At 45.1% G+C, this 25,630-nt stretch overlaps 9 protein-coding genes across 9 annotated transcripts; 7 read left to right on the top strand and 2 right to left on the bottom strand.

Moving 5' to 3' along the window:
* Positions 1 to 371: 371 nt before the first annotated feature.
* I203_105757 (uncharacterized protein) lies at positions 372 to 2,416 on the top strand (the record flags this gene model as incomplete). Its single annotated transcript, XM_019144909.1, has 5 exons — positions 372 to 915; positions 1,120 to 1,368; positions 1,434 to 1,513; positions 1,588 to 1,865; positions 1,957 to 2,416. 5 exons carry the CDS (start codon positions 372 to 374, stop codon positions 2,414 to 2,416), a joined length of 1,611 nt encoding a protein of 536 aa, XP_019006244.1.
* Positions 2,417 to 3,363: 947 nt separating this feature from the next.
* On the top strand, positions 3,364 to 6,271 carry I203_105756 (uncharacterized protein; the record flags this gene model as incomplete). The annotated part of the gene is made up of 4 exons (XM_019144908.1): positions 3,364 to 4,704; positions 4,755 to 5,385; positions 5,466 to 5,857; positions 5,915 to 6,271. The coding sequence occupies 4 exons, from the start codon at positions 3,364 to 3,366 to the stop codon at positions 6,269 to 6,271; spliced, it is 2,721 nt and encodes a 906-aa protein (XP_019006243.1).
* A 1,723-nt stretch (positions 6,272 to 7,994) lies between these two features.
* On the top strand, positions 7,995 to 10,980 carry I203_105755 (uncharacterized protein; the record flags this gene model as incomplete). The annotated part of the gene is made up of 3 exons (XM_019144907.1): positions 7,995 to 8,174; positions 8,235 to 8,466; positions 8,531 to 10,980. 3 exons carry the CDS (start codon positions 7,995 to 7,997, stop codon positions 10,978 to 10,980), a joined length of 2,862 nt encoding a protein of 953 aa, XP_019006242.1.
* Positions 10,981 to 12,034: 1,054 nt separating this feature from the next.
* I203_105754 (uncharacterized protein) lies at positions 12,035 to 13,764 on the top strand (the record flags this gene model as incomplete). Its single annotated transcript, XM_019144906.1, has 9 exons — positions 12,035 to 12,097; positions 12,182 to 12,192; positions 12,250 to 12,289; positions 12,359 to 12,378; positions 12,539 to 12,734; positions 12,873 to 13,007; positions 13,072 to 13,429; positions 13,512 to 13,598; positions 13,685 to 13,764. 9 exons carry the CDS (start codon positions 12,035 to 12,037, stop codon positions 13,762 to 13,764), a joined length of 990 nt encoding a protein of 329 aa, XP_019006241.1.
* Positions 13,765 to 14,049: 285 nt separating this feature from the next.
* I203_105753 (uncharacterized protein) lies at positions 14,050 to 14,860 on the bottom strand (the record flags this gene model as incomplete). The annotated part of the gene is made up of 5 exons (XM_019144905.1): positions 14,050 to 14,118; positions 14,190 to 14,256; positions 14,337 to 14,390; positions 14,457 to 14,524; positions 14,648 to 14,860. 5 exons carry the CDS (start codon positions 14,858 to 14,860, stop codon positions 14,050 to 14,052), a joined length of 471 nt encoding a protein of 156 aa, XP_019006240.1.
* A 1,169-nt stretch (positions 14,861 to 16,029) lies between these two features.
* On the top strand, positions 16,030 to 18,198 carry I203_105752 (uncharacterized protein; the record flags this gene model as incomplete). The annotated part of the gene is made up of 3 exons (XM_019144904.1): positions 16,030 to 16,317; positions 16,521 to 16,760; positions 16,912 to 18,198. The coding sequence occupies 3 exons, from the start codon at positions 16,030 to 16,032 to the stop codon at positions 18,196 to 18,198; spliced, it is 1,815 nt and encodes a 604-aa protein (XP_019006239.1).
* A 568-nt stretch (positions 18,199 to 18,766) lies between these two features.
* I203_105751 (uncharacterized protein) lies at positions 18,767 to 21,914 on the bottom strand (the record flags this gene model as incomplete). The annotated part of the gene is made up of 18 exons (XM_065517833.1): positions 18,767 to 18,934; positions 19,007 to 19,250; positions 19,323 to 19,370; positions 19,492 to 19,531; positions 19,588 to 19,603; positions 19,656 to 19,703; positions 19,760 to 19,785; positions 19,834 to 19,848; positions 19,914 to 19,991; positions 20,054 to 20,115; positions 20,191 to 20,333; positions 20,400 to 20,456; positions 20,525 to 20,881; positions 20,962 to 21,309; positions 21,394 to 21,454; positions 21,527 to 21,680; positions 21,757 to 21,779; positions 21,844 to 21,914. 18 exons carry the CDS (start codon positions 21,912 to 21,914, stop codon positions 18,767 to 18,769), a joined length of 1,959 nt encoding a protein of 652 aa, XP_065373137.1.
* A 1,605-nt stretch (positions 21,915 to 23,519) lies between these two features.
* Positions 23,520 to 24,223, top strand: I203_105750 (uncharacterized protein; the record flags this gene model as incomplete). Its single annotated transcript, XM_065517832.1, has 3 exons — positions 23,520 to 23,937; positions 24,015 to 24,130; positions 24,188 to 24,223. The coding sequence occupies 3 exons, from the start codon at positions 23,520 to 23,522 to the stop codon at positions 24,221 to 24,223; spliced, it is 570 nt and encodes a 189-aa protein (XP_065373136.1).
* Positions 24,224 to 24,600: 377 nt separating this feature from the next.
* On the top strand, positions 24,601 to 25,457 carry I203_105749 (uncharacterized protein; the record flags this gene model as incomplete). Its single annotated transcript, XM_019144901.1, has 3 exons — positions 24,601 to 24,828; positions 24,911 to 25,160; positions 25,246 to 25,457. The coding sequence occupies 3 exons, from the start codon at positions 24,601 to 24,603 to the stop codon at positions 25,455 to 25,457; spliced, it is 690 nt and encodes a 229-aa protein (XP_019006236.1).
* Between the last annotated feature and the right edge of the window lie 173 nt (positions 25,458 to 25,630).

Genomic DNA, 25,630 nt, shown 5'->3' with positions numbered 1-25,630 from the left:
ACAGATGGCCTAGCGGGTCAGCTCTCTTTCCCTGCCGGCTGTCTTGATCTGTCGTTATGAAGTTCGACGATTCTATCATAACACAGGTCGACAATGAAATGGATGGATGAATGCATGTTTCGGATGTCATCATGCAATTCTCCCCTTGCCTCTTCGCGTGGTCTGTGCGGGGTAATCCGACTGATAATGATGATATGTAATGACACGTCATGGCAGATCAATCATGTCCCTCCACTTGAAAAGTTGAAAAATCAACATTCAGCTTTCCAAGGCGACCATAAGATTCACTGTAGCATCTTCAGTTGAGCATATTCAGCCTTCTTTACCACATATACCACCGTCACGCAGCAGCTGAGAGTCGATCGGACAATATGGGAAAAGAAGAGAAATCTAAATCCAAGAAAGGGTCCAGCTCAGCTAGACCAGCACCATACGACAAAAGACCGAAAGTAGAAGTTAAATTCGAAGGTGCTGCTCCATCTGCGTCCACATCAGCAGTCAAGACCAAGAAAGCACGACCCGTCAATGTGAAGAAGGAATCTTCTGCTCCATCCAAAGCTAGTCCTTCAGCTGACAAAGGCAAAGCAAAGGCCGTCCCTCTCCCTTCTAAGGTGGAATCTGAATCCGAAGACGAAGAAGAAGAAGAAGCAGAAGCAGAAATATTACCACGAACATTCATAATCATAGCTGGATCATATGAAAAGCTACTGTACGGTATAGAAGGTACCTTCTCATCAGATTCGATCTCACCGAAGTTAGAACCCATATTCATATTCCCTGCGCATCTGGCATGTGTGAAAGCTGTTGCAGCGAGTAAAGGAGGGAAATGGTTAGCTACCGGTTCGGAAGATGAGTTTGTCAAAGTTTGGGATTTGAGGAGAAGGAAGGAGGTTGGCAGTTTGAGTCAACATACTGGTGAGTGCGATCTCTATGTACACCTCGGCTCATCAGACACGAGATCCATCTTGAATTCACCGTACATAATAACATGGATCAAAAGATGACTTATCATGCCAATTGATCTGTATTTATTTATTTCTTCCCTGTCAATGGTTGTACGATGCCGAATCCAGCATATCATCTACTGACATCATCTACTGACAATGATACCTCATGCAGGCTCAATAACCTCCCTTCATTTCCCCACTTCTTCTCACCTCATAACCACCTCCGAAGACTCTACGTTATCCCTATTCCGTACTTCCGACTGGGCACTGCTCAAATCCCTCAAAGGTCATTCAGGGAGAGTGAATCATGTGGATGTACATCCCACAGGTAGGGTAGCATTGAGTGTAGGGAAAGATAATACATTGAAGATGTGGGATTTAATGAGAGGTAGAGGAGCAGCTAGTTTACCTTTGGGAAGTGGTACGTGCACTACTCAGCATTGAGTTCTAGGTATCTCAAGATACTAATTTCGGGGACATCTGTAGAACCCGAGATGGTGAAGTTCTCCCAGGCAGGTACACACTTTGCTGTCCTGTTCCCTCGAAAGATCCAAATTTACTCTTTAGTGAGTCCGCTTCATGCACCAACTTCAGTGCAAATGAGGCACAGAATAGCTGATATTCTCTGTACCTTCTATAGACACTCAAACTCCTACACACCCTCGAAACGAAATCACGATTCAACACTCTACTTTTCGCTACTATCCTACCAGTCAATGGACCGATGTCAGAAGAAGAACTGCTTTGTGTCGGTACTGAAAAGGGAATAGTCGAAGTGTACAACATCAAAGTGGGCACCGAAGAACCTCACAGTGATAGTGAAGATGAAGATGAAGACGAGGAAGCTGAGGCAAGTGAGACGAAAGGTAATAGTGCGAAAGTGGAGAGAGTCGGTACACTCGTAGGACACACAAATCGGTAAGTTGCGTACGGACTTGTTGTACTATGCGGTCAATTTGTGTATGTGCATTTGCTGATTATGGGATTTTTATGTGTTTCACATGCACAGAATCAAATCTTTATCTGCCTTACCATTCGAAGTTCCGGCCGAGGACGAAGAGATCCGACCTACCATCTTACTAACGACAGTATCTTCTGATGGTTTAATCAACGTGCATGACCTATTTTGGGTGGAGAATTCGCCCCAGTTCCAGGGTGTAGGAGAGGATAACACGATAGAGCCCATTGCATCGTACAATACAAAAGGAAGTAGATTGACCTGTGTTACACTCGCGGATGGTCAGGATCTATCTAAGAAATTGGCTAAACAGAGATCCAACGGTGGTGCCCCTGCTAAGACAACTCAGGTGGAGGATGCAGAGGAAGAAGACAGTGAAGACGACGAGGATGACGATGAAGAAGAGGACATCTATGAATCTGGTGAAGATGATGGAGAAGAGGATGAAGAGATGGCGGTTGAGTTTGAAGACGAAGAGGAGGAGGAAGAGGAAGAGGAATATGAGGATTGAATGATTGCATGACGCGATGACAGATGCAGTGCCACATTGATGGTGTTTATCTCCGGCGATATGGGAATAACTTTGTAGCCTAAACGATGTAAATAAAGGTGGACCCTTGAGTCAAAGGGACCTACGTAACTACCTCATCCCTCTGCTCTGATGCCTGATTGGTTGCCTTTTGATGGTATTCCGCATTCAGGGTCTCGTTCTAGAATGTACCTTTTTACAAAGGCAACCCAGGTGGCAAAATGAGATGTTTTTTCGTTGATATATATACTGACAGGTGGGATTCCATTTCTTACCGGCGAATTCCCCCCTCCACTTTGGTTTTTCAATTTTCTCTTCCTCCCTATCATTGAAAAAAAAAAGAAAAAAAGTCGGTTATCACAAAATCATCTCATAACGGTCATCACCGCTTATAAGATCATTGTTGTTATTGTTATTGACTTCATCGTCATCAACCTTACAATACATACATCGACTTCATTCTCTCAGATATACATATCAGTAGACTTTAATTAGTTCTACTATTCATAAGGAGAATCAGTTGAATACAACTCCCTGACCGGAAAGGAAGACAGATTCAGGTGAGCTTCTTTGCTCTACTTTTGTCCTTCCTCATTCTCCAATCCATCCTGCAAATGATAATGATATGAAATGTTCATCACGAATCAAAGAGACGAGATGTAGAAAGATATGCATTGAATTCATCAAATCGAGGAAAACACGCTGACACTGCGTTCTCTTCCTGTTCATTTTCCCACGTACGCTCTTATCGTATACGTATACAAACTGATCGACGCAACTCGTTTCCATTCAATCTTCCTTTCTTTCTGCTACTTCCATCATCATCCCCTTCTCTTCTCATCCACAAAATACTAACGTCTAATCAAACGGTTATGCTCTTGGACGATATGTCTCGGTTCTTCTCTTGGATCTACACAGCACTCTCCAAGATGTCTCAACCTGAACAACCGGCGTTCGCACCTCCTCCTTCCTCGTCAGATTCAGTTCCTCCTCCTCCACCTCCTATCACTGAATCAGCCCCCGAACCCGCTTCTATCAAACCTCTTCTAAACCCTCTTCAATCTGATGCACCACCTCCCTCTTCCACGTTGGTAGAACCGCCCAAGTCGCCCAACCCCTTTAACCCTGCCACGGACGATAAGGGAAATACCGCAGCCGCCGAAGTGATCAATGGAGATGCTCATGAACCAGAACCCACTCCTGCCCCTGTAGCCTCCTCGGAAGCACCAGCAGTGATTTCTCCTACTCCCATCCCTGTGTCAGAAGCCATCTCGGTTCCTGCTGAACCCAGCAAATCACCTTTACCTCCTGATGCGACTGTCCCCCCCACCCCTCGAGCTGAGGACGAAGCTCCCCCCACTCTCCCTCCCGATGCTATCCCACCTGCCGTGCCTACCCCCAGTGTAATCACCACCGAGGAACAAGAAGCTAAGGGCGGCATACTCGGAGTCGAACAGCCTGCTCTACCTACTCCTGGTCCAGAGGAGACTGCTCAGGTACCAGAAGTACCGGCGGCAGTTGTGGAAGGTGGAGAACCAATGGAGATAGATACGGAAAAGGAGGTAGGAGCTACCCCCACTGCTTCAGGATTACAGTCTAGTCAATCTGAAGGTAGTCTGAAACGAGCCGGAGAGAACCTGGATGGTGAAAGGGATGAGAAGAGGTTAAGGGAAGAATCAACCAATGTCACCACAATTATCCCTGCTTCTACACCTACTCCTCAGTCGATATCAGCTGCACCACCCGCACCTGTATCCTCTCAACCTGCGGAACCTGCACCACCTGCTGCTGCTCCTCCAGCTGGAGACCTCACTCAACCCACTCCTGCTTGGCTCACTTATCAACCACCTGCTCCCCGACCTTCCGGTCCCACTACCCCTCTTACTCAGCACCAGCACAAGCATCTCCTCAACGCCGTTCGATCATTGAAGAAGAAGACGCCTGATGTGTTTGCTTTCCTCCAACCTGTTGATACCGTTGCTTTTGGTATTCCTCACTACAACCAAATAATCGACCGACCCATGGACCTAGGAACCGTGGAAACAAAGCTCATTGCCAGTGATCCCAGAGGTCCGCCTAAAGATCAGAGCAAAGCGAGGAAATGGGATACCAGTAAAGGAGCTTACAACAGCTATAGCGAAGTCGTCGAGGATGTACGTCAGATATGGGAGAACACCAGGAAGTTCAACGGTCCCGGACACGTGGTCACTGTCGCAGCTGATAAGCTAGATGCTGCCTTTGAGAATGCTCTATCCAAAGTACCTCCTGAGGTGAGTGAATGGTCTCATACCCTAATGTGAAGTCGCTGACAGTCCAATAGCCCGTCCTCGCTCCACCTCCCGCACCCGTCGCTGCTACTCCACCTGCTGCGACTCCGGTGGCAGGACCTTCATCCGCCAGGAGAGCATCCATTTCTCAACCCCCTACCATCCGACGTAGTAGTGATGATTCTCGACCCAAGCGAGAGATTCACCCCCCTCCTTCCAAAGATCTCGCCTATGAGGAAACGGCTGGAACAGCTCGAAAGCCCAAGAGGAGGAATGATCCACAGTTGCAATGGGGTTTCAAAGTTGTCAAAAGTCTGGAAACTACTCAAAAGTTTTTCCCTGCCGCTGCTCCTTTCCTATACCCTGTTGAGGAAATCATCAAAGCCATTCCGGATTACACCAAAGTCGTAAAGAAACCAATTGACCTCCTTCACATCAAGGACAAATTGGAACAAGGCCTCTATGATGAAGTGAATCAATTGGACAGTGATATCAGATTGATGGTCAACAATGCTTTGAAGTTCAATCCACCTGGAGATGCTGTCAACACCGCTGCTACTCAACTCCTACAGATCTGGAATGAGAAATGGCAAACTCTACCTCCTAAACAAGATATCAGGGATTCAAGTGAAGATCCATTGGCTGATAATTACGAGGAAGACGGATACCAAAGTGAAGATGATAGTAAGTTTGCATATGACCCTGGGCTTGCCAAGTGTTCACGTCGCCTTGATCCTCGTACTGACCAAATCCACATTTTCCAGGTAAACAACTGAAATCTCTCGAAGCTCAAGTCTCTAATCTGAATGATCAGATTGCCGAACTCCGAGCCAAAATCGCTAAAGGTCGAGCCAACCGACCTCCTAAATCCGCTAAACCCAAACCTACCAAAGCTGGTTCTCAGCAACGTAAACCATCTGTTGCAAAACACTCGCCTGGTGTCAACGGCAATGGTAACTCTGCCGCCAAAAAGTCCAAGAAAACCAAAGAAGCCGTATACAGAGACGAAGACGAGGACATGGAGAGTGAAGAGGAGGATACTACCGCTATTACCCTGACACAAAAACAAGAGTTGGCGGAGAAGATCACTCAAGCTGATGAACAAACTTTGCAAGAAGCTATCACGATCATTCAACAGACCACCAATCTCGGTGCTGTAAGTTATTTGTTTCGCCGGATGCCGAACATAAAAGCTGACCTATTCATTCTGCAGAACAACGAAGAGATTGAACTTGATATTGATTCATTACCCGTTGCTACTGTTGCCAAGCTTTACAACCTTGTGTGCCGAGGTAGGAGAGGTGGATCGAAACCCGGCAGGAAATCATTGGGTGGAGCTTCTGGAGGTCCCGGTGGATCAGCCAAGAAAGCAGGGAAGAAGGCATCGGGAGGAGTAACCAAGCGAAGTGTGAACGAACGGGAGGAAGCTGAGAGAATCAGGAGAATGGAAGCTCAATTGCAGTCGTTCGATTCGCGTGCCGGAGGAGTTGGACAAGGTCTCGGGTCGGGTGGTGTAGGATATGAAGAAGGTGAAAGTAGTTCGGAAGAAGAGAGCAGCGATGAGGAGTAAGCAGAGAGAAGGTGTGTTGTATGGTTAAGTGAATAAGTGCATATACGACTTGAGAGGCAAGGACATTGAAGAGGAAAGAGAAGAAGAACAAAGGTTGTAAAACAGAAAGAAGAAGTGGAAAAAAAATCGAAATCACATGAAATAAAATTCAAATACATGAACATGAACATGAACATGAACATATATATATACTCGAGTTACATACATTATCATTATCATTAACATCATTTTATCGTCATTGCTTATAAAGTCTTTCAGCGAGTAGATAAACTTTGTTCTTATTGTAGTGAGATCTCAGACTCCCTCATTCGGTTTACTCGTTTATATGTAAATGTCGCATTACCCTATTCTTTCTTGCCGAGCCATAAATCGAGCTTCAGAGGGATGATATGAAAAGATGAATGTTTGTCCATATTTCAGTATAGTCAATATTGTGCTATATGTATGTGTCCTACCACTGTGACATACTGTATCAGACCAAGTGAGGCGTCCGTCCGAGAAGATTGAGATTGTAGAGCTAGGTACGACTATGGTTGACTAAGTCATCATCCAACGGGTTTCTTACACACTTTCACATCTCTCAATTGACCATTTCATATTTCCTGTCCTTTCCCGTATTTCCACAGAGCTTACAGGTAGTGGCGTCGATCCTACAAGAAGATCATCGATTCATATTCATATCCAGGGAATTATGAGTCAGAGGCGAAGATCACTTACTTATACCTGGTAGACAAGACAGGATATTACAGTTTCGACTAAGCTTGAATGTAAAGCTGAGGACTTCGATTTTATACCCCTGATATCGCCATCCGTAATGGTGAGTCAGACTCAGTATGTCCCATCTGAAGGACGGGACCATATGTATCCCTACTGTTACTGAATGTCACACTTACTAACTATAGCAAGAAAGGGTGTGGACAGGTACCAATGAGTCGGGGACCATTCAGACAATGAACGATATGTCAGACACCACCAAATCAACATGGCGGATCTCATACATGACTGATAGATGATTCTGTTGTTCCAGCATACAGAGAAACTGAAGTACGAGATTCTGAAAGGATGTTGGTACAAAATGTGGGTACTCAGACACTCCTACAATCACCAATACAGTAACTAAATTGAAACAAGGTCGATGAACGGCACATTTCCCCGCTCACAAAGTTTGTCGACCCATTCAAGCCAGACACTACATTCAGTACGACTTGACCTCGCTCGTACAGTACTAATCAGAACCAGACATCACATGGTATACCCATCCATGCAAAAGATATATAAACTCCCTTCTTCCACTCGGTGTATCCTACTCTCTTTCTTCAACCCAAACCCAATCCTTACAATCCGCATATACCACTCAAACTAAAGAGACCACTGGTGGCTCTTTCTTCTCACACGCTAGCAGCGATCAACTACTGTCTTTACTCGTAACGTGTATATAACTTACAACCCTTTGTATATCAATTTCATCTTCTGATTAAACGGTTCGATACCTTTTGATTAAATTGAATTTATTACCATTGAATTTATCTATACATACTCAACAAGTCAACGATAACTTAACGTTTCAACCTATCTTATCAAAGGAATCAAGCTTGACGCTGTTGCTTTGTGTTTTACGACTACGACTTGAATATACACGAGCTTGAAGCTTCAGTTTGATCAACGACACCACCACGCTACTAGCCTTTACCGACTACACCATCAACAGAACCAGACGAGCAAAATGCCTTCTTCATCCAAGATCATCGCTATCTCCCTTATTGCCGGTGCCTCAGCTGCTCCCTTGAACCTCTTCGGTACGACCTCTGTTTCTGGTAAAACTTCTACTTCAGTCAGCGCTGGCGCTTCTGTCAATGCTGCTACCAACGCTATCCATGATATTACAGGATTTACCAATGCTTTCGTAAGTCCTTGTTTCCTGCCTGTCAACAACCTAGCTGACATGGTGAATTTGATATATTAGTTGAGCTCCGCTACTGGTGGTGCCATCACCACTGTCTCCAAGCTTGAGAGCCAACTTGGTTCAGCTGTTGGAGTAGCCAGGACCATCGCTATGAACACCTGGGCTTCAGGTCAATGTCTCGCGACTTATGCGGATATCAACATGTGCACTGAGCTCAGCGCTTACCTCTCGGCTGTTTACTACGCCTTCGAGCAAGGTTGGTCTGCTGCTCAACTTTTCGCTGCACTCGGAGGTGAGTCTGGCTTTATGGTCCATTTCGGGTATATCGAGGCTCATCTTACTATACGTTACGACAGCCGATCGAGTCAACAAATTCCAATCGCTCATCAGCGCTCTATGTGCTCATGCCGAAGCCTCCAGCACTTGTTCGCCTCTGCTCTCCGCTTGGCCTACCTACCTCACCGCCATGGCTCAAGTCGATGCTTCCATCGTTCACCAGGCCACTTCTCAGCTTACCGCCAACGGTATCATCACCTTGATTGATGCTGCCAACGCCGGCACTCAACTCGTTGGCGGTCTCACTTCAGGTGTGATGGGCAACGTCAACGCCATGGTCGGAGCTACTGCCAAAGAATCTCTGGGAACCGATATCTTAGGTCTTCACCTCAGAGACGAACATGTACAAGCTAAGCGATTCCTCGGATTGGAGAACCTCTTCGGCCACAAAGCAGAAGCTACCGCCACTGCTTCCGTCGTTGCTACCGCGCAGGCATCAGCTACTGCCGCTGCAGCTGCGGCCGCTCAAGCCCAAACCCAAGCTGCTGGTGCGCTCAACATCGCCAACATCGTCAACGGTGCTGGATCTCTCACTGCCGGTACCACCGCTCAAGCTCAGGCTCAAGCCGGTGCAGGTGCTCAAGCAGGTACCAACGTCATCACGGGATTGACCTCCAACATCCCCATTGTCGGTGGATTGGTCAATGGTCTCCCATTAGTTGGCGGAGTAGTCAACACTGTCGGAGGAGTAGTCAACAAGATCCCAATCGTCGGCGGTGTAGCTCAAACTGCTACAGGTCTCGCAGCCGGTCTTACAGGTCAAGCTTCTGGTACACTCGGTACCGCCACCAACCTCAGCGGAGGAGTAAACGTCCCTGGACTCTTATCTCTCAATGGTCAAGTGTCAGGTGCTGCCAATGCTGCAACTGCAGCTGCTGGTACTGTCGCAGCTACAGGTCAAGGTGTACTTGGAACTGCCACTCACCTCTTGGGTCTTAGAGATGTTGATCTCGCTGCTGAGATTGTCGAGGGAGATGTCTTCTCCCATCTCTCTGACGAACATAAACGAGATTTACTCTCTGGTTTACTCGGTAACCCCACTGGTATACTTAACAACGTTCCTGTCGTAGGTGGACTCACCAACGGACTCCTCGGTGGAATTACCGGTGGACTCCTCAATAACCCTACTGGAGCTGTCGGTGGAGTTCTCAGTAACCCCACTGGCGCTGTTGGCGGTATTGTCAACACCGTTAACCACCTTCCTGTAGTTGGTCCAATTGTCGGTAACACCGTCAACTCCGTTCTCAACACCGTCGGACATCTCCCAGTAGTAGGAAACGTCGCTGCTCAAGCTACTGGAGCTTTGAACAGCGCTATCAACGCTGGACTCAATATTGGTCAAAATGGTCTTCAACTCGGTCTGAACGATGTCACCTCTGCTGCCGCTGGTGTTGCCGGTCAAGCTGGTTTACACCTTAGGAGAGGATTACTCGATGGACTTCCTTTACTTGGTGCTCTCCCTGTTGGAAACATCGTCAACTCTCTTCCGATCGTTAACAACCTCCCTATCGGTGGGATCCTCTCCAACCCCGTTGGAACAGCTCAACAAACAGTCAACAACCTCCCTATCGTCGGTGGTCTCGTGCATGGTCTCACTGCCAACCTCCCAATCGTAGGTGGGCTTACTGCCAGCGCCGGTGCTCAGGCCCAGGGAGCAGCCAATGCCGGACTTAACCTCGGTGCTGGTGGTTTGTCAGCCACTCTCAATGGAGTTACCTCTGCTTTGGGTAACGTAGCTGGATCTACCGGTATTCACCTCGGTTCCAGAGATGTTAACGAGAGGGATCTCCTCAGTGGTCTTCTCGGTTCTTCTTCAAACTCTCAAAGTGGTCTGATCGGTCACAACCTTCCTATTGTCGGTCCACTCGTCAATGGTTTGACTTCCAACATTCCAGTCGTAGAGAATGCAGGTGGTCTCTTATCTGGAGTAACCAACACCGTTGGTCAATTGACTGGTACAGTTGGAAACACCGTTTCTGGATTGACCCACGACTTGCCTATCGTCGGTAACTTGGTGGATGGTTTGACTCACTCCTTGCCTCTTGTCGGTGCTCAAGCTTCCGCTGCTGCTAGTGGTGCCGCTCAATCAGCTACCAACGCAGGGTTGAGCATCGGTGCTCATGGTTTACAAGGTACACTCAACAGCGTTACTGGTTTAGCTGGTGGTTTACTTGGTTCAGCCAACCTCCACTTAAAGAGAGAAGCTTCACCTGAACCTATCCTCGGTCTTAACTTGCCTTTAGTCAACTCTTTACCAATCGTCAACTCTTTGCCTATCGTTGGTAATGGACAAGCCTCTGCCTCTTTGGTTGATGGATTAAATGTCCAATTGGGTCCTATCCAAGCTCAAGCTCAGGCTGCCATCCAAGCTACTCAACATGGTTTGTCGTCCGTCCTTGGTGCAGGATTGAAGGTTGGCGATTTGGTTAATGCTCAAACTCAAGGTGTCGTAGGTGCTTTGATTCACTAGATTCTTAGAGTATAACGGACAATGTTATCATTGTGGTATGAGATATGTTTTATTTGACGATGATGATTTAAAATTCAATTTTCACCCTATCGAAATCCCTAATGTAAATCCTCTTTATATATCATAACGAATTATTCATTGTATCTATTTGGGTTAGTTAGTTGAAAATTTGTCCTACACATACATCATCGAATTATAATATATCTACATCCTAATATCTTCTTTGTTCTTCGTTTTTCACTTTTTTCGAGGGATGTAGATTATGTTTTTAGGTAGTTCAAGTTCGAATATATATATTTATATATATACATGATTCATGTATTCAACTTTACTACCACGATAACTTCAAGCAGACATATACTACCCAGGTCGATACTTTGAGTTGTCTGGCTAACAAGAGAGAACTTGGATTTCCCTCTCGCCTAAATAAGTAGTAAATGCCTGGATGGTGTTTGCTCTCCAGATCTTGCTCTGATCCAGCCAATTAATTAGTCGAGTAGACCGGTCCTTTGCAATGCCGGCGATAGGTTTCCGTGGTTTTGTGCATGATGAAAGTGGAGGTTTTATACCGCCGGAGCATTAACAATGGACCGAAATCGGTCCGACTGCGATCAAAGTGTCGATAGACACACGGCACATGGGTTGTTTGTCTGGTCACGACAGCTGTACTAGCCAGCATCTGGGGTCTCTCTAGGCTAAACTGAGCTGCGTTTAGCGCAATGGTCAACCGCCGGGAGAAAAGGACAGTAGTCGAAAGATGAGTGATATGTTATATGATATGAATTGTTCGATTTTTACCCTGAATTGGACCATTACATCACATGAACGAGAGTACTGAAAATCCGATTTCCCGGTATATCTGCCAACCAATCCGCCCACTTCTCACTCTTTCCCCCCCATTCGATTGAATTGATTCTTTCACCTTCCATAAAACCAGATACAGAGGTTCTAACTTTTCTTTTCTTTCTCTGCTATACACCAAAAAGAAAAATCGTTCAAAATACTACCTTCACTCATCACTAGATCAATCCGACTCAGAGCCATAAACAACGCAATGACTCAAACTCACTTCACTCTCAACAACGGCCAAAAGATCCCTTCGATCGGTCTTGGTACTGTGAGTGAAGATTCTCTCGATCCCATCTTCATATGAAATTTTGCCTTTGACGTTCCATGGTTGCTGATGATCCTTGTGCTGTAGTGGCAATCCGCGTAAGTTGCAGGAAATATTCGATAGTACCGGCGCAGTTCAACTGATAAGATAAATAGCCCAGGTGAAGTTGCCAAAGCTGTCGAACACGCTCTCAAGGTAAGTTGATTGTTTCAGTTTCCTGCACCCTATACAGCATCAGTGGCTAATACTTCTATCTCTTCTTAGTCCGGTTACAGACACCTTGAGTGAGTATATACACCTTGCGGGAGATACCCCGGAAATATCGGAGACTCCAAATCAACAGATCGCTGACGATATCATCATTGCTATATCCCCCTTTTCTTCCTTTCTCCCTCTGTAACAATCGTACTCATCAAATTCTGCGAACTCATATTCGCCATTTAGTTGCGCCTGGGCTTACGGAAACGAAGCTGAAGTTGGACAAGGTATCAAAGCCTCTGGTGTACCAAGAGAAGAGATTTTCGTCACTTCAAAGCTTTTCGAACTCCACCACCACCCCGAACACGTCCCATTGGCTATCAAGGACACCTTGAAAAACTTGGGTCTCGAATACCTCGATCTGTACCTTCTCCATTGGAACGTAAGTCTATGTCTAACCCCGTACCCACATGCCCTATTCTTTATAAGCGAAGCTGCATTACGTCATTTCACTCATGGTGCACCATGGACCCATATGGTGCGCATATCTCACATGGCTGAGCGCTGTTTGTGATCACAGATCAACCTCGAAGTTGATGCTCCTGCTGGAACCCTTCCTCAAAACGAACACCGAGTCAAGGGGTCTTCAGGTAAATTCAAGCTTGATGTAGCTCTTTCCGATGATGTTACCCCAACCTGGAGAGAGATGGAGAAGGTGAGTTTGGTCTGGTCCATTAGATTTACGCTTGATGGAGATTGACTGTGACTGTTGTGTATAGCTCGTTGACCAAGGTCTCGTCAAATCAATCGGTATCTCCAACTTCAACATCAACCGAACCAAGAAACTCCTCAAGGTCGCTCGAATCAAGCCTGTCGCTGACCAAGTTGAACTATCCATTCAATGTCCTCAACCTGAGCTCGTAGCTTGGTTGAAGAAGAATGATATCTTACCTCAAGGTTACTCCCCTCTCGGTGGTACCGGTAAGACCAACCTCAGAGATAACGAGATCGTCAAGAAGATCGCCGACCAACACGGTGTACAAACCGCCAATATCCTCTTGTCATGGTTGGTCGCTAGAGGTGTCAACCCAGTTCCTAAGTCGGTCACCCCCGAGAGGATTGAGAACAACTTGAAACGTGGGTTTTGAGCTTTGGCTTTGACTGAAATGTAAAACTGTAAATTGGTATGCTGATGGATATACATTCTTGTCATCACCAGTCGTCGACCTTACCAAGGAACAATACGATGAACTCGAGTCCCTCTCTCAATCTCACCCTCCCAACAGAGTTTGTGACCAAAGTGACTGTGAGTGAAATTGTTCTTCGACCGATGCGTCCTCAGTCTGCCAACGTCCCGTCTTTGCTGATCATCTTATGCCTTCGCTTGCTCAGCTTTCGAACCCGTTTACGATATCTACCAAGAGAACGACCCCGAGTTCTCTGACAAGGTTCAATTCGCCAAGGAGCAATAAATGTCTGGAATACAAGTTGTTTGAAGCCAATCAAACACATAGAGTGTATGAAGTCAAGTAGATATAAAAAAAGGGTAGACAGATGCCAAAAGGTCGATTTTGCATTACAGTGCGAAGTCACGTTCTGTTTAGATTCAGCAGTTCGATGTCTTTAGCGCCATAGGAAGATGGATCGTTTTATCCATTCATACTGATACAGTGTTGAAGTACAGCTATATACGCGGTTACTGATTGAACTCATGATCATCGCTACATTTGTGTTACAGATAACTGAATCTATCTGAATCACTGCACGGTACACAGAGACTCATCGATCTTGGGATCGTGTTTGGGTTTGGTCTCTTCAGGTAATAACTGACATTTTCACACATTAACCATCAGCAATCTACACCTGTTTTTAGGAGATGTTGGCGAGGATAACTTACATTGACCATTCTCGCGTGAAGAGGTACAGATACTCCACCCGGGAAGGAAGTACCTTCTGGGAAGTAGCTACGAACGACAGAAGATGAGCGTTGGTACTAACATGACTATAATTGTATCCGTCACCGTACGTGATAAACTGAACTTACCCTCCATACTTCAGTACGGTCATTTCTTGCATTTGAGCTCCTAGAGGTAACATACTAAACGAAATGATAGATCAGTTCTCACGGTGGCCTACAGGAGGTATGGTATGTGATCAAACTCACGTCCCGGCAGGTGCGTAGAACCCATCAGCTTTATTTTTCAATACATTCTTCAAACATGCATCTTCGTCCTACAATATGACAGCGGATACGATACCATATGATGAGTAAAGAACACTACCTTCTTGTACGTTTTAAACCTTTTCAATCTGGGATCGTTATGGTGTAAGGTCGATTCTAAGAGGTCAACTTACAAATTCTACATCCGCCCAACCAGGTCTCCATTTCCCTTCCTCAAACCCTTTCTTACTCGTCTCATCCCCGCTCATCAGTTCATCTACGGTTGACGGATCGCATTTCCTCAGGTAAGCTTTCCGCTTCGCTTTCAATTCTTCTTCCTCTTTTTTCTTCGCTTTGGCCTTTTCTTCAGCTTTGCGTCTCTCGGAAGAGGATGATTCGGATGGCATGATCTCTTTTATCGATTAAATCCAAAATGTTATTGTGTTGGAGTGTAAGTGACCAAAACCTCATCTCGGCCGAAAGTACCTGAGCTCGAGATATATGTTTAGTATATGCCATGGTAATGGTTTGTTAGAAGGACTCTGCTCCTTGGACAAATGATAGGTGCACGTCAATGGAACGGTGGGTCTAAGTAAACTTGGGGCAGAAAGGATAGGGTGTGACTTCCTTTGACTATAGGCCCCTTTTGGATCTTCGCATCTCAAACTATGTACTACATGCCGTATACTATATACCTCGTGTCTGCTACTGATTCTCCCTTGATCAGTCTGACGGAGAGAATGGCAAGAGGATCATCCATCAAGGAACTCTGTCAGTACCTGATGATCTTCTTCTATCTACGCATAAGAGATGCTCGGATCGGACATGGCCGTTCCCCATTATATTTCTCATTCTGCAGGAATCGGTATGCAATCGACGCACGTGTTTCACCCTTTTGGATCCCTTTTGACCCTCGACTCTTTCATCTCTCTACACGTCCCCCTGCATCCTCATTCTCATTCGTCATTACTTTTTCCATCTTCGAACTTTGCCCTCTCATACTCATACCGAGGTAATACCGACACCTCAACCATAGTCAACAGCAAGCAGGAAGACTCCCATCTGCTGGACGAGCATTGGAGCATCAACCAGGAACCAATTGCCAAAAAGCATATACACGGTGCAGATATCTCATCCACAACTCGAAAAAATCACAAAAAGCAAACACGTTCGTTCTTTCTCGGTTGGCGTTATATCTTATCAGATGTCGCATAAACGCCCAGTGATCGTCATTGTTGAAATAAATAGCTGTTCCCACGATAAGGAAGACTGTTAAGAGTGGTTGATGGAGATTACGGTGTAGATCTTCCTCGGCGGTCCAATATCATTCGGAAGAGGAAGCAAGTCAATCAAATTATCAAAGTTGTCAAGATCAGTGCGCACATCACACATCCTTTCAAGTTGATTTTTGATAAAGATAGATACAGGATCAATCCTTTCTGTTAACAAAACTTCAATCCTCCACCTACATATCACAACAATCGGTTCAACATCGAAGGGGAGAACGGAAATTCGTCTCAATCCAATGGCCCTCCTTCCTTCCTGCTCATCCGCCTCAACTAATCGACCATAAAAAATGTCCAACTTCAATGCCAATGCTTCTTCCTCTTCGACTTCAACATCGACCGAACCGATCATTGGTCCGCCCAACCCTCAGAACCCTCCTCTCCTCCCATGGGCCTTCTCCGACTGTCCGCTCGATATTCTGGTGGACCTCCTCACCCACATGCTGGAATTGCTCATCAAACATAACGATCAGGTGGTACTCACGCCCGACGCCCTTACCAGATTTCACTCGAGAGCTGCACCGGGGATCAGTGTCAAGGATTACTTGGGGAGAATAGTGAAATATACGAATTTGGAGGTGAGTATATTCTTTCGGTTGAACGAGGACTGGATAGGTGTGATATGGGGATTATCATTTCACTATATGGGGGATGTGTCCAAGCGAATTTCCGAGAGAAGGGATCGTTCAGAAGAAATAACAGGCTTCGCTCTGCTAGCTCTCACATGCTGTACACGAAGTCAAGGACGAGAACGGAAGCTGACATCCATCTGTCCTTTTAGAAAATTCCACTACTATCCCTCCTAGCTTATATCGACACAACCTGTACCAACCTCCCTTCTTTCACCTTATCATCCTTGACCGTCCATCGATTTCTCATTGCGTCTATATGCGCAGGCTCCAAAGCCCAATGCGATGTCTTCTGCACCAATGCCCATTATGCTAAAGTTGGAGGTATAAAGACGCAGGAGTTGAATGCGCTGGAGAGGGAGTTGTTGAGGGTCACCAAATGGGATTTATGTGTGAGTGTGTTATGCGAACGCCCAAGTGAATCGCAAAGATCTCATTGAATCCGTCCGATGTTCAGTTTTACTTGATCCTGAGGAATGAGGAGGAAGAGAACCCTTACTTCTCCCGATTGATAGGCTAATCGTGTCTGTCTTCTTTTTACAGTGTCATGCTGAACAGCTACAAAAATACTATACATCGCTGATCCGCTCCCATGGCGGATACGCTCAATCACCTCAACCCGCCAATCCACCATTCTTACCTTTCCCCAGATCACGTTCTAAACCGCGTGCATCGACCGCGCCGTCACCTACACCTGAAGGCGACACTCCAGCTCCACCAGGCCAGGATGGTGAGCCGGAACCACCAGACGAAGACGAAGCAATGGGTGAGGGCGATGACGACGAAGGTATGTCGGATGAAGATGAATCAAGTATGGTGATTGATGCTTCGCCGCGGGGCAGGAAAAGGATAAAAAAGACTAGCGATAATGGTGGGATGATGGATGTTGATACTTCACCTACAACGGCACAGGCGCAAGAGATCCCAATCGAACATGATGAATCAAATACATCGAATCACTCCCCTATATCTTCAGCTTCAACCGGCTCTTCCTCCGTCCCTTCTTCATCCAAATCATCAATCCACAGGAATACACCAGGGAGCGGGACTTTGAAAGGCAAAAGATCAAGATTGGTATCGATAAGCGAATCGAAAATTGCTGAACCGAAGATCGACACCACTCCAGCTGTAGCTGATCCTTCACCTACTTCCTCAACAAAATTACATGCACCGCCACCTCAGAACGATCAACCTAAACTTCAGCCTAAACCACCCGCTCCTATACCTACACCTACACGCAAATCAACTTCAGCGATACTTACAACTTCAACAGGCACTTCGTCCGATCCTAAACCTCAGTCTCATTCACATTCACACTCGAGTGGGAAATTGCTGAAATCGTTAGTAGGAGGTATCTTCAGGAGAAAATCTTTACCTGGAGATGGCAACGATTTATTGGCTATTTCACCTTCTTCAACTTCAACGAACAATGGGAATGGGTCTTTAGCAACTTCCTCAGCTGCGAATGCAAATGGGAAAAGTAAATCTCAACAATCTACCACTACCTCGCACTCTGGATCTGGACCTGCATATAATGTGATCCCTTCTAAACCTATACAATCACCTACGTCTACTGGTAAATCAGGTATAACAGCTTCACGACCCACATCCACTTCCACCACAACTTCACCTAGGATATACTCATCTACCTCGGCTACAGGAGATAAATCACCTAAACCTGGATTAGCTAAACCTGTGACTCCAAAAGTACGTACACGCGACGAGACTTCCCTAGATCCCAGAGAGAGGGTTGTTCTTGGTGCTCCGATGGGCATGGGTATGGGTATCGCGGTGGATGAATTGGAAGGGAAAAGAAGTAGAATACCATGAACTATACAGTAGAAAAGGAAGAGAAGATTGTGAGATATGATGTTTTGCTATTGAAATTGGCTTTGATCAGGGATATATAGGAATAAAAGGTATATAACCTAGTTGAGTACATACGACAAGACATAGATGAAGAGCAGGAGATCGAGGACGAGACATGGGGGATTATGAGTTGAATGTTCATGTTGATTATTTGGCTTCCATTTTGTATATATATGTTGCGATGTATTGCAACAATTTGCAGATTTATCGTCTACATTATCATCCGGAACGGAGTAAATCAGGTTTACACCTTTACTTTTGAGTCAAATCATGGCTTGTTCGGCACGACAGTGTGATGGTATGTATTATAAAGTACATGATACATATTTTGGAGTTATTCTTAATTGTTACTGGCACCATCGATAGCTGATATGTCTACACGCCGGTGAGCTAGTTCACATTTTCTCGATGTTGGTAGTATGATCACACGAAGATGCTCATCACATCCTCTCTGGATCCCTTGATTATATGTTACGTTACATATATCATATATCGAACCTCCTTCCCTTTCTGTTGTACATTCCATTCATCATATAGATCTACATTCCCTTTCCAACCACCTATACGCCCTCTCATCATTGACCTCCTTCAAAAGCGGTCCAATCTTCTCAAATACTTCATTGTGATACTCGTTCAACCAATCTTTCTCCGTGGGGGATAAGAGCGAACTATCAACCAAGGAAGTTTGAATAGGACACTAAGTCAAAAATGCAAAACCTAAGAATTAGCAAACGGGTGTTTTGTTTCTCATTTAATTGAGACAACTCACCATAGCTATCCTCTCCAGAGTTAACCATCCTTTATTGCCGAAATTCTCTCTCGTCTCCGCTCGGACGATGATATCAACACCTTCTATCCTTATTCCGAATTTCCCATCTGCGTAATAACCTGGTTCGTTGGATATCACCATACCCTCCACCAAGGGGACTTCATTATATGCTGGTCGTTGACCTATACCTTGAGGTCCTTCGTGGACATTCAAGAATGAACCGATACCGTGAGATGTTGAGTGGCTGTTGGAAGGAGCAACGAAAGATCAGTTCAGAACACAGCATTACAATGATAGGTATATTTGGGGAACATACCGATAGTCCATTCCGTCCGACCATAACGCTCGTCTAGCTAGTATATCTCTGCGGAGCTTCGATGAGCGATCACTGGTCGGAAGCACAAGTTTGGCTTGCACTTACAGTATGTATCCTGTTAAGTGATGGCGATGTCAGTTTCGGAAAGTAGTGAAGTAGGCCAGGACACTTACCGGTAGTACCCTGTGGGAAGACGGCGGTATCCAATGCTATGTCAATTTCATCAGCTACGGAGCAGTCGTCGTGCGATCCAAGACAGACTGACCTATATGACCTTGCAGCTATGGACCGATCAGCTGCGGGGCCTCATTGTATAACACGAGTGAAACTCACCACTCTGGTGAATGCCCTCTTCTCCTTTTCCGTGGGCGTTCCAAAATGCTACGCGATCATCATGAACTCTACTGATCTGACAGAATGCTTCTGAAGATACTCACGAATGTCCTTGTGATATCAGTCGTGCCTGCACCGATATCAGCTATAGTACTTCCGGAAATCATTCGTAGCTCACCATCAAGATATTGAGCTATGATACCCTTGTGTCAGCTGTGAACCCCCATTTACTTCAGAGCAATATTCCCAAAAGTTCACCTCCTGAGTCGCAAAGATACATCTGATCTCTATCTATTATTGCTGATCCTTCTTTGGACGGAGCATAATGTATGATTGCTGTACCCTTCTCAATCAGTTCATCGGTACTTATACAATCATGAGGCAGCAACTTGGCTCACCTGCATTAGAACCGGTAGAAGAGATCGTTTCAAACGATAACCCCCTGAACCATTGGCCTTCTCTATAACGAAGGCAAGATCAGCTAAATTGATCCTTCCCTTTCTACTCTTCTGGCAGATCCCGTGACTTGACTCACTTTCTATATTTTTCCAATACCAGTGCCGCATCGTATTCTGACCATCTTTCGCCGTTGTGCAGGACCTCTTCCAACCATGCAAAGTATCTAGCTAGGGCTACTCCATCACGGATATGCGATCGTCGGAAGCCTTCGATCTCCGCCTAAGGATAGGCACAAATAGTCAGTAGCCTGCGTGTATTCGAGGTAAAGTAGATTCGAAAATATACAGCATTCTTCTTCGCTTTGAACTCCTCGATGATCGATCGTCTAACCTCTACATTATCCTATATCGTCATACGGAGTTAGCGAAACATAATACACAGAGACACATTGCTATCTGAACTACACTTACCTCTCCAACAGCTTTAGCAATTGCCCAACTAGTTTTCATCCCAATCAGAACTTTATCCGTCTTCACCACTTTTTCATCTTTCGAAGTATTATCCTCTTCTCCTTTCTTATCCGTTTTGGCTTTCTTGCTAGACGGTCCATCTTCCATATCAACATCGTCCGATTTATTCACTTGTGGCTGTGATCTCTCAACGGTCAACCTTTTCTGCCAACTTCCAAGCGAGTTCCAAATTTGATCATAATCCAATAAAGCAATTCCATTCTTATGCAAATATTCCCTAACGGGATCAGTCAGAGATTTGGGTGATGCGAAAAGTGTACAGTCGTCTCTTGTCAATATAGCATAAGCGAAGAAAACCTATATATGAAGATTCGTATTAGTATTTCTTTTTTTCAGTGTGGGTGAGGATGAGGGCGATGATCAAATGATGTACATACAGGATTATAAGGTATATCGGCACCTCTAAGATTGAAAAGCCAAGCCATCTCATCCAAACTCGTAACTATTGTACCTGGACTTCCGATCTTCTTGAATTTATCCCTGATCCTACTTATCTTCGCTTCGACCGATTCACCAGTATATTGAGTCGATAAGTGGAATATCTCGTTGGTAGGTCTAGATGGCTTTGGTTGTTCTTCGGACCATATGATATCGATCAAATTCTCTGTGATTGGCACTAAAGAAGAGTTGGTAGGCGATGCAGTGAGTGATGAGGATAAATTTGTGGATTCAGATTGGGGGATGAGAGTGGGGTCGATACCTATCCTAGAAGATGGTGGGAGGTCCTGTCAAGGAAAAAACAATTAATCAATCAGCTTGCATTTGATTATAGTCCTCACTATGAAGGAATTAATTCGAGATATACTAACAGACTTTAGCCATGCTCCCCATGTTGGTATCTCCGGTAGACCAGATTTCATCAGTGTCCATCTATGATCATCCGAGACGACCGATTATCAGCACATAGTTCTGGGAGCTGGGTTTGGATGAGTACCGACTTACCCTTCTCCTAACTGCTTCTCAGCTTGTACCCAATACCTCCCATCTGTCCAGCACCTAGCTTCCGTATGCGTTATGACTGCGCATCCAGCTGAGCCAGTGAAGGAAGTGATATATGATCGTCTAGAATCACATGGGGCCAGATACTCCGATGCGTCTGTATGGATCACCCGATTACATTGACTTAGATCATCGTCTTAATTTTCTTTGGGATTTAGGTGATATTGACTTACGAGCGTCTTCTGAAGGTACCACACTATATCATGAGAATGCATCAGCAGGAAGCCTCTGAGTGATTCACATATCATGAATTGACATACTACGCATCGATGTTCCTATCTCTCATCAACTCCCTCAACTTTGTCAACCTGGACACAGAATGTGATGCCATTATTGTTACGGTCCTAGCGGTAAGATGAGCGACGCTAGATACTCCTGAATTCCGTTGGCTGCGAAACAGTGTACGGGAGAATGGCGTCCTACCAAGAAGAAGCATTGGCTGGCTTCTATTCGGTGACTGATGAATAGTATCAGACACGGGCCAAAGGATGAAGATGGTCTCATGTGGTCACTGGTTACTGGTCACTGGACCTCATGTTTCGGCTCGCTTACTTCCGACGGAAACCATCCGGAACAACTTGGCCCCCCGCACAGTCCTTTCGATCCGATGTACGCTGATAAGATATAGATATAAACTGCACACAACATATACAACAAATGTTTACGACTGGTATGCGAATCCCACAGCTAGATACCAGTCAAAGCCACCGGTAAAACTCTTCTCAACCTCCCACAAATGTGCAAGAAATTGGGTTCATTTTCAGGAGAGATGAACCAATCTCATCCCTTCAACCACATCTTGTCGAAGTAATCCAATAGAAGGTAATTTGTTTCGATAATCACAGAGGTTAAGGTGGCACGGTATGTATGTGGAGGGAGAAAGGTCATAAGGGAAGTTATCCACTGCTTTGATGATGGGTAGGAAAGAATTGGTCATTGTGTGAATATTGTATCTGAGGTATAAAAAGTATTCAGGCTAAAAGCTGGTCAGTTGACCGTATGACAGAATTGTGACCTTGCTTCAGGTGTTTCGATGAGGGTTAAGGTATATGCATACCTATGTATATATGTATGTATGCATCTTTACTGTTGTATAGAGTGAGTAAGTGCATGTTCGTTGTATTGACTCGATATTTCAAAGTAACTTGGCGTGATATGTGCGAGTAAAGATCGTTCGATCAAAGGATCTCTGGCCCTCCTCGAATTTAGTAGCGTTGTATGTGATACAAGCAAACTATGTTGGGGGATTGCTCGCTCAAAGGACGAAAGATGTGTCATGTTGTATTACGATGGCTTTGTTGACGAGTTGATGAGGTGTCATGTCCTGTCGACATGAGTCCAGTATCATAACATATACTGTGAGTGTTGTAAAGAGCGTTTGTAAAACATGAAATAGCTTCACGGAGAGCATGTTTTCTATACTTCGTGGAAGGTGATGATCGGAGGATGTTTCCGATACTAATTCAACGTCATACAGTATTTTTCGGTGATGCGCATCGCCTCGATGTATCATCTAATCTGATCCGATCATACCGTACCTCATCTCCGAGAATAATTCTCCGATAAATCAACCTCGCTCCACCCCACCTAACAGTCCTGCAATATCCGTATGCTGATACACCCTGTCTCGCTCATCAACCCACCCTGTAAGCTCTGTTAAATTCCTCGGACAAAGGATTTTGAATGAGTGATCTACTGTAGTTACATGGTTCATTGCATAGGATGACGAAATGCGATGACCTTTCTCGCACATTACGAACAGTGGGGCTGCACCGACGAGTTCTTCGGACAGCCGAACTGTAGGACGTAAGGTATAAATAGAAGTAGCAACATGATATGTTCTTGGGTCTACTTTTCTTCCTCGTCAACACATTTAATCATACATTACGATTATCCCACTTATTAACTAGACCAAATAACATAATTATCCAGCATAATGTACATCCAATCTTTACTTCTCCCTCTTCTCGCAACTCTGGCCATCGCCTCCCCCATAACCCCAAGGGCTCAAGAGGGTAAACGGATTAGATCCCTCGCAAGTCCCGATCTATGTCTTACCGTACAAAATGGATATGCCGCCTATGGTACCATCGTAGCTCTGACAGCCTGTTCTCAAGGCTCAGGAGGATACCTGGACCAATTCCAATTCTTCTCTGCTGTCGGTCCTCAAAGGGGTCAAATCAAGTTGATCTCCAATGAAGATATGTGTCTTGATGCCGATACGTCCAATGGGAATGGTGGACAGGTGACCATCGAGGCGTGTGAAGATGGAAAGGACTCGCAGGTGTTCACTGTTGGTACGACTGGAACAGGGAGTGAACCAAACCTTAGATTGGCAATTGGACAAGATGAAGGCGAGTTATTATTCTCGTGACCTAGACCCATAGTAGCTTCGTCATGATATATACTGATTTGTTTACCTCATATACAGCTCAATGCCTCGATGTAGTGAAAGATAGCACACCAATTCAACGAAAACCATACGGTTTTGAGAAAGACTTACAAACTTGGGAATGTCACCCTACCGATCACCCTGATGCTCAACAGGTGGGTGCGAGCCAATCCTCAATAAGTTGTGTTAATGCTGATTGTATGTGGTTATAGCAATACTTTGAACTGGTCGCACCCGAGTCCGAGTAAAGAGTATCGGAAAGCGTGAAGATCGACAATACTGTATCATAGAATCATTACCTCATGAGATGATACAAATGCCATTGGACATTATGTATGTATCATACATGACGAGCGTAACATGGTATCCGCACAATTGTTTTATCATAATCATAGGATGAAAGATGCATACAAAGTACATGTTCATGCATGACTGTGGTTTTCAGTTAAAATGATAGAATGACTAGTTACTGTATTCCCGGCTATATCGGGCGACCGAGTCGATCACCAACACGACAAATGACTCAATCCATCTACATCTCATCAATGTTATATATAGTTCATACTGAGCACATCGCATCTCACTGCCTGACTATCAATCACAAATAAATACACTGACGGCCAAGATGTCTCTTTTCCCCAACCCTGTCGTCGCCCCACCTCATATCCTCAAACTTCTAGATGACCTCCATGCCATCTCATCACAGCAGGAATCTCAAATTACCGCAGAGAGGCTTCGCGACAAACAAGGCTTCGACGAGTTTATGAGAGATAAATTTATAGCACTGGATCAGGATAAATGCTGGTTCGTGTATCAAACTTGTTTATCAATAGGAGTGAAGAATGTTATTGAGGTGAATTTCCAGTCCAAAATCTCTACATACAATACAAGTCGACATCGGCAGTTGTTGATCTCCATTTTTGAATCTTAACCAGGCTGGAACTTCATATGGCGTATCTACAATCTACCTTTCCCTCGCTCTATCCCAATCATCCAAGATTCACGGCCACACACCGGGTAAAGTGATAGCTACGGAGAATGAACCTTCCAAGATCACCCAAGCTAGGAAGTACTGGCAAGAATGCGGAGACGAGGTCGAACGATTGATCGATCTCAGAGAGGGTAATCTGTTGGATACCCTAGCGAAGGATCTACCTGGTCAGGTGGATCTGTTGTTACTTGACAGTATGTTTCTATCTTATCAAACTCTCTTATCTGATCTCTTGGCATTCAAATGCCGAACTGTCGGATCTGACGTGTTTGTGTTCAGTCTGGTCTCCTTTAGCATTACCTACGCTTAAACTTGTCCAACCCAGTTTACGCAAAGGTGCAGTGGTGATTACGGATAACATTGTAGGATCAGCAGATAGATATAAAGATCTCATTGAATATCTGAATGATGGGGTCAACGGTTTTAACAATCTCAATGTACCGTATAGTAAAGGACTAGCTCTGAGTGTATATCTAGGACGACAGGCATAAGAGGGGAACGAAAAGGAGTACATGGGATGGGGCCGAGCAAGATGGACCGTGGTTTCATGTTGTACATGACATATTTGAGATGCATGTCATTAAGAACAGGTGATGTTATGCTTTGGAAGTTTTCATCTATATACAACTCGATCATCGACATGAATATATATATACTGTAAACT

This window comes from Kwoniella mangroviensis (genome assembly GCF_000507465.2).
Source record: "Kwoniella mangroviensis CBS 8507 chromosome 1 map unlocalized Ctg02, whole genome shotgun sequence".
Taxonomy (NCBI): domain Eukaryota; kingdom Fungi; phylum Basidiomycota; class Tremellomycetes; order Tremellales; family Cryptococcaceae; genus Kwoniella; species Kwoniella mangrovensis.
Note: the sequence above shows the minus strand (reverse complement) of the source record. Positions and strands in the feature narration are given on the sequence as shown.